The sequence below is a fragment of the Salvelinus fontinalis genome, chromosome 6, assembly GCF_029448725.1.
Source record: "Salvelinus fontinalis isolate EN_2023a chromosome 6, ASM2944872v1, whole genome shotgun sequence".
Taxonomy (NCBI): Eukaryota; Metazoa; Chordata; class Actinopteri; order Salmoniformes; family Salmonidae; genus Salvelinus; species Salvelinus fontinalis.
The window spans coordinates 56,570,380-56,583,726 of NC_074670.1; the positions used below are offsets into that span (position 1 = coordinate 56,570,380).

Genomic DNA, 13,347 nt, shown 5'->3' on the forward strand with positions numbered 1-13,347 from the left:
GCAACTGCAGAATATTATATACAATTTTGTACCTCTAGTCTCTACTTTTATCCAATATAAAAAACACAATTTTAAATTTTGCTACTTAGCTACAGTAACGGTATGGTTAGGATTAAATGACCCATACCTGACAGAAGGGGCTGTCCCGTCACGTTCATGGGAGCCATGCCAAGGTTGTTCATGGCGGTGGCCCAGGCGTTGGGGTCTGACATGGGCATCGGCATGGGGTTGGAGTCCATGGAGATGTTGCGAATCCCTTCTGCAAAGAGAGAGACACAGAGTTAGAATACGGTAGAATCAGATATGGTCTCAAATGATTTGTTTGATTGTGTCACGCCTTGACCTTAGATAGCCTTTTTATTTCTCTATTCGGTTAGGTCAGGGTGTGATATGGGTGGGCATTCTAATTTGTTTATTTCTTTGTTGGCCGGGTATGGTTCCCAATCAGAGGCAGCTGTCTACCGTTGTCTCTGATTGGGGATCATACTTAGGCAGCCCTTTTTCCCACCTTCAGTTGTGGGATCTTGTTTTTGCACAGTTACTAAGTAGCCTGCAGAACTTTACGTTCGTTTTGTATTATTATTATTTTTTTGGTGTGCATCAATAAAGAAAGATGTACGCTTACCACGCGGCGCCTTGGTCTCCTCATTCTAACAACGGACGTAACAGATTGCCTCTAATTTCCTATTTAAAAGCTTCTATAACACAGTAAAGTATTTTAAACTTTTTGTTTTGAGAGGTCATCTGTCCAGTGACATCACCTTTTACATTCTATTCAGAGGTTATTAGCATTCATTCCCCTCTTGGCTGAACTTCCTCTGACCTCAATTAAGAGAGGGCCTCTTGATGATGCTGAACAAAAGTACTACCACAACACACTCCTCAGATAGAATCTACACAATAAAACTTCAGTAAAAGAGCAGGGGCGGTTTATGTTTCTCTGTCACGGTCAATTTAAGGGAATAAAGCTCACGAAAAGAAGGACTAATGATGTTACCTCTGTCTGGTATAATAAAGGACTAATGAGGTTACCTCTGTCTGGTATCATAAAGGAATAATGATGTTACCTCTGTCTGGTATAATAAATGACAAATGAGGTTACCTACGTCTGGTATAATAAAGGACTAATGAGGTTACCTACGTCTGGTATAATAAAGGAATAATGAGGTTGCATACGTCTGGTATAATAAAGGACTAATGAGGTTACCTCTGTCTGGTATAATAAAGGACTAATAAGGTTAGCTCTGTCTGGTATAATAAAGGACTAATGAGGTTACCTACGTCTGGTATAATAAAGGACTAATGAGGTTGCATACGTCTAGTATAATAAAGGACTAATGAGGTTACCTCTGTCTGGTATAATAAAGGACTAATGAGGTTACCTACGTCTGGTATAATAAAGGACTAATGTGGTTACCTCTGTCTGGTATAATAAAGGACTAATAAGGTTAGCTCTGTCTGGCATAATACATGACTAATGAGGTTTCCTCTGTCTGGTATAATAAACGACTAATGAGGTTTCCTCTGTCTGGTATAATAAAGGACTAATGAGATTACCTCTGTATTGTATAATAAAGGACTAATGAGGTTACCTCTGTCTGGTATAATAAATGACAAATGAGATTTCCTCTGCATGGTATAATAAAGGACCAATGAGGTTACCTATGTCTGGTATAATAAAGGACTAATGAGGTTACCTCTGTCTGGTATAATAAATGACAAATGAGATTTCCTCTGCATGGTATAATAAAGGACAAATGAGGTTACCTCTGTCTGGTATAATAAATGACAAATGAGATTTCCTCTGCATGGTATAATAAAGGACAAATGAGGTTACCTCTGTCTGGTATAATAAATGACAAATGAGATTTCCTCTGCATGGTATAATAAAGGACTAATGAGGTTACCTATGTATGGTATAATAAAGGACTAATGAGGTTACCTCTGTCTGGTATAATAAAGGACTAATGAGGTTACCTATGTCTGGTATAATAAAGGACTAATGAGGTTACCTATGTCTGGTATAATAAAGGACTAATGAGGTTACCTCTGTTTGGTATAATAAATGACAAATGAGATTTCCTCTGCATGGTATAATAAAGGACTAATGAGGTTACCTATGTCTGGTATAATAAAGGACTAATGAGGTTACCTCTGTCTGGTATAATAAAGGACTAATGAGGTTTCCTCTGTCTGGTATAATAAAGGACTAATGAGGTTACCTCTGTCTGGTATATTCCATGACTAATGAGGTTACCTCTGTCTGGTATATTACATGACTAATGAGGTTACCTCTGTCTGGTATAATAAAGGACTAATGATGTTACCTCTGTCTGGTATAATAAAGGACTAATGAGGTTACCTCTGTCTGGTATAATAAATGACTAATGAGGTTACCTCTGTCTGGTTGTAACGGTGGTCCTCCTCCTCTTCAACCGAAAAGGAGGAGTAGTGATGGAACCAAGGCGCAGCGGGTTGTGAACACATAATTTATTTAAAGACAAGACGAAAAAACACGAACTTCACTATAACTAACAAAACAGCAAACGGAGTAGACAGACCTGGACGACGAACTTACATATCACGAAGAACGCACGAACAGGGAAAATGGACTACACAAAATGACGATGTACAAAAACAAACCGAACAGTCCCGTATGGTGCGACAAACACTGACACAGGAGACAACCACCCACAACGAACACTGTGAAACAACCTACCTAAATATGACTCTCAATTAGCGGAACGCCAAACACCTGCCTCTAATTAAGAGCCATACCAGGCAACCCTTAAACCAACATAGAAACAGAAAACATAGAATGCCCACCCAAACTCACGTCCTGACCAACTAACACATGCAACAAACTAACAGAAATAGGTCAGGAACGTGACATAACCCCCCCATAAGGTGCGAACTCCGGGCGCACCAGCACAAAGTCTAGGGGAGGGTCTGGGTGGGCATCTGACCACGGTGGTGGCTCAGGCTCAGGGCGAGGTCCCCACCCCACCATAGTCAATCCCAGCTTACATCTCCCCCTACAAATGACCACCCTCATCTTACACCCACTAAATCTTTTGGGTAACATCGACACAAGGGGCAGCACCGGGATAGAGGGATAGCTCAGGACAGAGGGATAGCTCAGGACAGAGGGATAGCTCAGGATAGAGAGGTAGCTCAGGATAGAGAGGTAGCTCAGGATAGAGGGGCAACTCCGGACTGAAAGGCAGCTCCGGACAGAGAGACAGCTCTTGACTGAGGGGCAGTTCTGGATAAATAGCCGCTCTGGGCTGAGGGACAGCTCATGACTGGCTGACGACTCTGGACGCTCATGGCTGGCTGACGGCTCTGGACGCTCATGGCTGGCTGACGGCTCTGGACGCTCATGGCTGCCTGACGGCTTTGGACGCTCATGGCTGGCTGACGGCTCTGGACGCTCATGGCTCGCTGGCGGCTCTGGCAGATCCTGTCTGGTTGGCGGCTCTGGCAGATCCTGTCTGGTTGGCGGCTCTGGCAGATCCTGTCTGGTTGGCGGCTCTGGCAGATCCTGTCTGGTTGGCGGCTCTGGCAGATCCTGACTGACGAATGGCTCTAGCGGCTCCTGACTGACTAACGGCTCTGACGGCTCGGGACAGACGGGCGGCTCTAATGGCTCGGGACAGACGGATGGCTCAGACGGCGCTGGGGAGACGGATGGCTCAGATGGCGCTGGGGAGACGGATGGCTCAGATGGCGCTGGGGAGACGGATGGCTCAGATGGCGCTGGGGAGATGGATGGCTCAGATGGCGCTGCGGAGACGGATGGCTCAGATGGCGCTGCGGAGACGGATGGCTCAGACTGATCCTGTCTGGCGGAAGGCTTTGGCTGCTCCTGTCTGGCGGAAGGCTCTGTAGGCTCATGGCAGACGGGCAGTTCATGCGGCGCTTGGCAGACGGACAGTTCAGGCGCCGTTGGGCAGACGGCAGACTCTGGCCGGCTGAGTCGCACTGTAGGCCTGGTGCGTGGTGCCGGAACTGGAGGCACCGGACTGGAGACACGCACTTCAAGCCTAGTGCGGAGAGCAGGGACAGGGCACACTGGATTCTCAAAGCGTGCTATATGCCTGGTGCGTGGTACAGGCACTGGTGGCACCGGACTGAGTGCACGCACCTCAGGATGAGTACGGGGAGAAGGAACAGTGTGTACAGGGCTCCGGAGACGCACAGGTGGCTTAGTGCGTGGTGCCGGAACTGGAGGCACCGGACTGGAGACAGCACCATAGAGAGAGTGCGTGGAGGAGGAACAGGGTTCTGAAAACGCACTGGAAGCCTGGTGCGTGGTGTAGGCACTGGTGGTACTGGGCTGGGGCGGGGAGGTAGCGCCGGAAATACCGGACCGTGCAGGCGTATTGGCTCCCTTGAACACCGAGCCTGCCCAACCTTACCTGGCTGAATGCTCCAGTGTGGGGAGGTGGAATAACCCGCACCGGGCTACGTAGGCGAACCGGGGACACCATGCGTAAGGCTGGTGCCATGTAAGCCGGCCCAAGGAGACGTACTGGTGGCCAGATATGTAGAGCCGGCTTCATGGCGCTTGGCTCAATGCTCCATCTAGCCCTACCAGTGCGAGTTATTCCACCTCCCCTATGCACACGTACAGGAGACACCGTGCGCTCTACTGCGTAATACGGTGTCTGCCCGTACTCCCGCTCTCCACGGTTAGCCTGGTAAGTGGGCGCAGGTCTCCTACCTGCCCTTGGCCCACTACCTCTTAGCCCCCCCCCCCCCAAAGAAATTTTTGGGTAGTACTCACGGGCTTTTCGGGCTTCCGTGCTAGACACGTCCCCTCATAACTCCGGTTCTTCACTCCGGTTGCCTCTGCTCTCCTCAGTGCCTCCAGCTGTTCCCATGGGAGGCGATCCCTTCCAGCCAGGATCTCCTCCCATTTGTAGCAACCTTTCCTGTCCAAAACATCGTCCCAAGTCCATTCCTCCTTGCGCTGTCCCTTCCTCCGATTACACCGCTGCTTGATTCTGGATTGGTGGGTGGTTCTGTAACGGTGGTAGTCCTCCTCTTCAACCGAAAAGGAGGAGTAGTGATTGAACCAAGGCGCAGCGGGTTGTGAACACATAATTTATTTAAAGACAAGACGAAAAAACACGAACTTCACTATAACTAACAAAACAACAAACGGAGTAGACAGACCTGAACGACAAACTTACATAAACACGAAGAACGCACAAACAGGGAAAATAGACTACACAAAATGACGATGTACAAAAACAAACCGAACAGTCCCGTATGGTGCGACAAACACTGACACAGGAGACAACCACCCACAACGAACACTGTGAAACAACCTACCTAAATATGACTCTCAATTAGAGGAACGCCAAACACCTGCCTCTAATTAAGAGCCATACCAGGCAACCCTTAAACCAACATAGAAACAGAAAACATAGAATGCCCACCCAAACTCACGTCCTGACCAACTAACACATACAACAAACTAACAGAAATAGGTCAGGAACGTGACACTGGTATAATAAAGGACTAATGAGATTACCTCTGTCTGGTATAATACATGACTAATGAGGTTTCCTCTGTCTGGTATAATAAAGGACTAATGAGGTTACCTCTGTCTGGTATAATAAAGGACTAATGAGGTTACCTCTGTCTGGTATAACAAATGACTAATGAGGTTTCCTCTGTCTGGTATAATAAAGGACTAATGAGATTACCTCTGTCTGGTATAATACATGACTGATGAGGTTACCTCTGTCTGGTATAATAAAGGACTAATGAGGTTACCTCTGTCTGGTATAATACATGACTAATGAGGTTTCCTCTGTCTGGTATAATAAATGACTAATGAGGTTACCTCTGTCTGGTATAATAAAGGACTAATGAGGTTTCCTCTTTCCCTACATCCCTGATGCTGTCATTACACTCCCATCTCTGGGTTGCCATGGCAAAGGCTGCTAAAACCTTACTCTTTTGTTCCAATGTAAATTTCTCTCACACTATCCTTAGAGGCCTGTTAACAAATTACAAACTCATTAACCAATTACACACTCATTTACCAATTACACACTGATTAGTGGTTCTAGAGTGTTAAGGTGCTGTAAATATTTTGACAGAGGGGATGGTTGTTTTACTGCAGTTTTACAGCAGTCATCAGGGTGTCTGACCAAACAGTCAGGCAGAGATGAGGCTCAGAGGCTTGTTTAACCTATTATACCCTCCTTGGTGGATTCAAAACAACAACTGATGGCTATGTTAATTGCATGGTGACGTGGGGTTGTGTAACTGTTATGAGATAGTTACAGTCTAACTGTTACGAGATAGTTAAAGTCTAACTGTTATGAGATAGTTACAGACTAACTGTTATGAGATAGTTACAGACTAACTGTTATGAGATAGTTACAGACTAACTGTTATGAGATAGTTACAGACTAACTGTTATGAGATAGTTACAGACTAACTGTTATGAGATAGTTAAAGTCTAACTGTTATGAGATAGTTACAGACTAACTGTTATGAGATAGTTACAGACTAACTGTTATGAGATAGTTACAGACTAACTGTTATGAGATAGTTACAGACTAACTGTTATGAGATAGTTACAGACTAACTGTTATGAGATAGTTACAGACTAACTGTTATGAGATAGTTACAGACTAACTGTTATGAGATAGTTACAGACTAACTGTTATGAGATAAGATGGAGGCAGTTTTACAACAGGTCAAAAACAAACAGAACAATCCCACTGAACTAACTAGTACCACTGACCAGTCAAAACAAACTAACTAGTCCCACTGACCAGTCAAAACAAACTAACTAGTCCCACTGACCAGTCAAAACAAACTAGTGTCGTTGAATATATAATCAAAATGAAGAGAGACCGTAGATTCTTTCAAACAACACTTTATTATAAGATTTTCAAAAATGGAGAATCAACTATCCACTCAACAGTTCATAGTTGAAAAGCTCAATGAACAGCGCCGGTTCAATGCTTTTACAGAGAAAATACATACAACCCCTTTCTGTATATGTGGCAGTCAGCAGATAGTGTGTAAAAGGTAATTTGTTGTCTGTGCAGATTTAAAATAGCACAATGCTGATAACCCGAGGGCTCAACCGACTAACTGCGTTCACAACAGTAAAACACTATATTGTACCACTTTCTGCAAGTTTCCATACATGTGACTTTCTGTAGATAGTAAACCCATGGGATGACACATGCTGCGGTCGCACCCAAGCGGACCTTAGCTATACGCCCAGTCTTATGACCAAGTCCCACAAAGACAAGTTTGTATCAGGTTAGAAAAACACTAGCATATAACAAGAGACAATACTTTAAACAGTAAAACACGAGATAGCATGACTAATTATGTAATTTTCCACAATACTAGTTCCATTGACCAGTCAAAACAAACTAACTAGTCCCACTGACCAGTCAAAACAAACTAACTAGTCCCACTGACCAGTCATAACAAACTAACTAGTCCCACTGACCAGTCATAACAAACTAACTAGTCCCACTGACCAGTCATAACAAACTAACTAGTCCCATTGACCAGTCAAAACTAACTAACTAGTCCCACTGACCAGTCATAACAAACTAACTAGTCCCACTGACCAGTCAAAACAAACAAACTAGTCCCACTGACCAGTCAAAACAAATGAACTAGTCCCACTGACCAGTCAAAACAAATGAACTAGTCCCACTGACCAGTCAAAACAAATTAACTAGTCCCACTGACCAGTCATAACAAACTAACTAGTCCCACTGACCAGTCATAACAAACTAACTAGTCCCACTGACCAGTCATAACAAACTAACTAGTCCCACTGACCAGTCATAACAAACTAACTAGTCCCACTGACCAGTCAAAACAAACTAACTAGTCCCACTGACCAGTCAAAACAAACTAGTGTCGTTGAATATATAATCAAAATGAAGAGAGACCGTAGATTCTTTCAAACAACACTTTATTATAAGATTTTCAAAAATGGAGAATCAACTATCCACTCAACAGTTCATAGTTGAAAAGCTCAATGAACAGCGCCGGTTCAATGCTTTTACAGAGAAAATACATACAACCCCTTTCTGTATATGTGGCAGTCAGCAGATAGTGTGTAAAAGGTAATTTGTTGTCTGTGCAGATTTAAAATAGCACAATGCTGATAACCCGAGGGCTCAACCGACTAACTGCGTTCACAACAGTAAAACACTATATTGTACCACTTTCTGCAAGTTTCCATACATGTGACTTTCTGTAGATAGTAAACCCATGGGATGACACATGCTGCGGTCGCACCCAAGCGGACCTTAGCTATACGCCCAGTCTTATGACCAAGTCCCACAAAGACAAGTTTGTATCAGGTTAGAAAAACACTAGCATATAACAAGAGACAATACTTTAAACAGTAAAACACGAGATAGCATGACTAATTATGTAATTTTCCACAATACTAGTTCCATTGACCAGTCAAAACAAACTAACTAGTCCCACTGACCAGTCAAAACAAACTAACTAGTCCCACTGACCAGTCATAACAAACTAACTAGTCCCACTGACCAGTCATAACAAACTAACTAGTCCCATTGACCAGTCAAAACAAACTAACTAGTCCCACTGACCAGTCATAACAAACTAACTAGTCCCACTGACCAGTCAAAACAAACTAAGTAGTCCCACTGACCAGTCAAAACAAACAAACTAGTCCCACTGACCAGTCAAAACAAATGAACTAGTCCCACTGACCAGTCAAAACAAATGAACTAGTCCCACTGACCAGTCAAAACAAATGAACTAGTCCCACTGACCAGTCATAACAAACTAACTAGTCCCACTGACCAGTCATAACAAACTAACTAGTCCCACTGACCAGTCATAACAAACTAACTAGTCCCACTGACCAGTCATAACAAACTAACTAGTCCCACTGACCAGTCAAAACAAACTAACTAGTCCCACTGACCAGTCATAACAAACTAACTAGTCCCACTGACCAGTCATAACAAACTAACTAGTCCCACTGACCAGTCATAACAAATGAACTAGTCCCACTGACCAGTCATAACAAACAAACTAGTCCCACTGACCAGTCATAACAAACTAACTAGTCCCACTGACCAGTCATAACAAATGAACTAGTCCCACTGACCAGTCATAACAAACTAACTAGTCCCACTGACCAGTCATAACAAACAAGGCGGAGTGGCCAGCAAGCGGACAAAACAACAAGAGTCAGTTTAGAGCCAGTGGCATATCACCAGTGTTCAGTGACATATCACCAGTGTTCAGTGACATATCACCAGTGTTCAGTGACATATCACCAGTGTTCAGTGGCATATCACCAGTGTTCAGTGACATATCACCAGTGTTCAGTGACATATCCCCAGTGTTCAGTGACATATCACCAGTGTTCAGTGACATATCCCCAGTGTTCAGTGACATATCACCAGTGTTCAGTGACATATCCCCAGTGTTCAGTGACATATCTCCAGTGTTCAAATCCCATGAAAGAGCCATTGTGTCTCAAAGGATCCCGATCCATACTGTTTAGCTCATTACAGGAGGCCTGGGTTGTCTTAGGAGTTCTGATCTTATCAGGTTGATACTTATCTAAGGGCTGAAGGCTTTGAGAGAGAGTTAAAGTGCTGGTCGAGGTCAAGGTTACCCTCATGCCCTGTAATGATAAGATGTCGTGGAGGAAATGTCCACAGTGCCTCTCACTAGTTCCCTCCTCCCTCCCTCCCTCTTTCCATCCATCCATTCATCCCTCCCTCCCTCCCTCCCTCCCTGGGCGCTGGACTCGTGGGATTTAGAGCTTCATAGAGTGACCTTGAGGGCAGAGCTCTGGCATGGCTTCCCTCAGCTCCCTTCCACTCAATCACATCCACACAGAGCAGAGTGTGTCTGAATAGCAAACAGCAGTGGAAAGATCAACACCAGCACACACACACTCACACGCACACAAACGCACACACACACGCACACACATGCTCGCACACACACACACGCGCACACATACACACATAGCTGCCTTGGAAACTTGAGCCAGTAAAAATAATCACCTGCCATCATGGGGAGTGCTGAATATGTGTGTTTAAGATTAAAAGCATCTGTTTTACCATTTTACCTGTGTCTCATATAATTTATCAACCAATTATATGACAGGGATTGGTGTAAGGTCCATTTCAACATTCAATTCAATTCACTCAAATTAGTTGAAAATCAAATCAATGGATGCACATTCTCAAGGCAGTCTCAAAGCATCTAGTCAAGGGGACCCACTTCACCCACTTCTCATTTGTAACAGTAGATGTAACACTGCCCCCCCAGGCCCATTTTTTCCCTTGATGAAGCTACCCGGCCCATTTTTTCCTTGAGGCCCCCATTATTAGTCAGATAATGATAATTTTGCGCAAAAAAAAAACACGAGAGGCACACTAGGCTAAAAATGGAACAGCCCATCTGGTATTTGGATTCAAAATACAAGATGGCGTAGCAGTCAGACATTTTTTTCCTTCGTCTTGTTGTGTCCCATCTATATCATTTTATATATTTTTATATATTTTTTCTAAACCTCAACTTCAAAACACTCTCCTGCAACCTGCCTCACCCAATGGGGTGCGGATCTGTTACTTTTTTTCTCTAAAGTATTTTTATTCACCTCGAATCCGGAATCCCCCAACAGAAGCTAGCCAGCTCACTAGCTACTAGCTAGTCGTCAGCTAACCACTGCTAGCGGTCATCAGCTAACCTTTAGCTCGGATAGCTCTCGCCAGTTTGTACAACGCGACTCACACCAGAGCATACCAGACCTATTTTCTCTCCATGTCCCCGGATTCTTACCGCAAGCTCTGGACATTTTCACCTGGATCATCGCAGCTAGCTAGCTGCTACCCGAGTGACTACTGGCTAACGTCGGTCCCAGAGCAAGCACCAATTAGCCTTGTGCTAGCCCATGCTAGGCCCTTTCTCCCGGCTAGCTAAAAAGGCCCATCAGCAACTCCCGGGCTACAATACCCGGACCCCTTCCACTGCCATTACGGGGCACGGAACCCCGCCGATCCTTCACGACTGGACTACGACGTAATCTGCTCGAGGGGGTGCTCAACTGGCCTCTACATTGCAACGTCCCCTGAATACCCATCCGCTAGCCCAGCCCGCTAGCTGCTAGACGCGGCCCGCTAGCTGTCTAGAGCATATTGGACAGTTAGCTGTATAGATCCATCGGCCAATTTCTTGGGCCACTATACCTATTTTCCCAATTGGACTTGGACCCCTCCGCCACTCGGAACCCTACTAATCCATCGCGACTGGTCTATCGACGTCACCGCACGCGGAGGCTAAAACAGATTTTCCTCCATCGAGACGTCCCTCTAAGGCCCTTCTGCTAGCTTGCTAGCCCAGGTCTGCTAGCTTGCTAGCCCCGGCCTGCTAGCTGTCTGAATCGCCGTGTCTCCAGCCAGCCCAACCATTCACTGGACCCCTATTGATCACCTGATGCCTCTCCCTAATATCAATATGCCATGTCCATTACTGTCCTGGTTAGTGATTATTGTCTTATTTTACTGTATTGCCTCAAGCCCTGCTCAATATGCCTTAACCTACCATTTAGTTCCACCTCCCACATATACGGTGACATCACCTGCTTTAAACGTCTCTAGAGACAATATCTCTCTCATCATTACTCAATGCCTAGGTTTACCTCTTATGTACTCACATCCTACCATACCTTTGTCTGTACATCATGCCGTGAATCTATTCTATCACGCCCAGAAACCTGCTCCTTTTACTCTCTGCCCTGAACGCACTAGACGACCAGTCTTGATAGCCTTTAGCCGTACCCTTATCCTACTCCTTCTTCTGGAGATGTAGAGGTTAATCCAGGCCCTACAGTGCCTAGCTCCACTCCTACTCCCCAGGTGCTCTCATTAGTTGACTTCTGTAAACGTAAAAGCCTTGGTTTCATGCATGTTAACATTAGAAGACTCCTCCCTAAGTTTGTTTAATTCACTGCTTTAGCACACTCTGCCAAACAGGATGTGCTAGCCGTGTCTGAATCCTGCCCCTTCGATAGACCACCAAAAACCCTGAAATATCCATCCCTAATTATAAAATTTTCCGACAAGATAGAACTGCCAAAGGGGGCGGTGTTGCAATCTACTGCAGAGATAGCCTGCAGAGTTCTGTCGTACTATCCAGGACTGTACCCAAACAATTCGAGCTTCTACTTTTAAAAATCCACCTTTCCAGAAACAAGTCTCTCACCATTGCCGCTTGCTATAGACCACCCTCTGCCCCCAGCTGTGCCCTTGACACCATATGTGAATTGATTGCCTCCCTCTATCTTCAGAGCTCGTGCTGCTAGCTGACCTAAACTGGGACATCCTTAACACCCCGGCGGCCATCCTACAATCTAAGCTTGATGCTCTCAATCTCACACAAATTATCAATGAACCCACCAGATACAACCCCAAATCCGTAAACACGGGCACCCTCATAGATATCATCACTGCCTCATTGCCTGCATCCGTAACGGGTCTGCGGTCAAACGACCACCCCTCATCACTGTCAAAAGCACCCTAAACACTTCAGCGAGCAGGCCTTTCTAATCGACCTGGCCCGGGTATCCAGCAAGGATATTGACCTCATCCCATCAGTAGAGGATGCCTGGTTATTCTTTAAAAGTGCCTTCCTCACCATCTTAAATAAGCATGCCCCATTCAAGAAATGTAGAACCAGGAACAGATATAGCCCCTGGTTCTCTCCAGATCTGACTGCCCTTGACCAGCACAAAAACATCCTGTAGCGTTCTGCATTAGCATCGAACAGCCCCCGTGATATGAAACTTTTCAGGGAAGTTAGGAAAAAATATACACAGGCAGTTAGGAAAGCTAAGGCTAGCTTTTTCAAGCAGAAATGTGCATCCTGTAGCACAAACTCAAAAAGTTCTGGGACACTGTCAAGTCCAAGGAGAATAAGAGCACCTCCTCCCAGCTGCCCACTGCACTGAGGCTAGGAAAACCTGTCACCAAGGATAAATCCACGATAATTGAGAATTTCAATAAGGACTTTTCTACGGCTGGCCATGCTTTCCACCTGGCTACCCCTACCCCGATCAACAGCCCTCCACCCCCCACAGCAACTCGCCCAAGCCTCCCCCACTTCTCCTTCACCCAAATCCAGATAGCTGATATTCTGAAACAGCTGCAAAATCTGGACCCTTACAAATCAGCTGGGCTAGACAATCTGGACCCTCTCTTTCTAAAATGATCTGCCGAAATTGTTGCAACCCCTATTACTAGCCTGTTCAACCTCTCTTTCGTATCGTCTGAGATCCCAAAGATC

The 13,347-nt window shown here is 45.2% G+C and overlaps 1 protein-coding gene across 2 annotated transcripts in view; it reads right to left on the reverse strand.

The window, feature by feature from the left end:
• LOC129858184 (ecto-NOX disulfide-thiol exchanger 2-like) overlaps positions 1–13,347 on the reverse strand; it is a 419,543-nt gene that overhangs the window by 186,507 nt on the left and 219,689 nt on the right. For both annotated transcript variants that reach the window (XM_055927210.1, XM_055927211.1), the window contains exon 3: positions 128–259. In XM_055927210.1, coding sequence (XP_055783185.1) covers positions 128–259 — 132 coding nt within the window. The remainder of the gene's footprint in view (positions 1–127; positions 260–13,347) is intronic.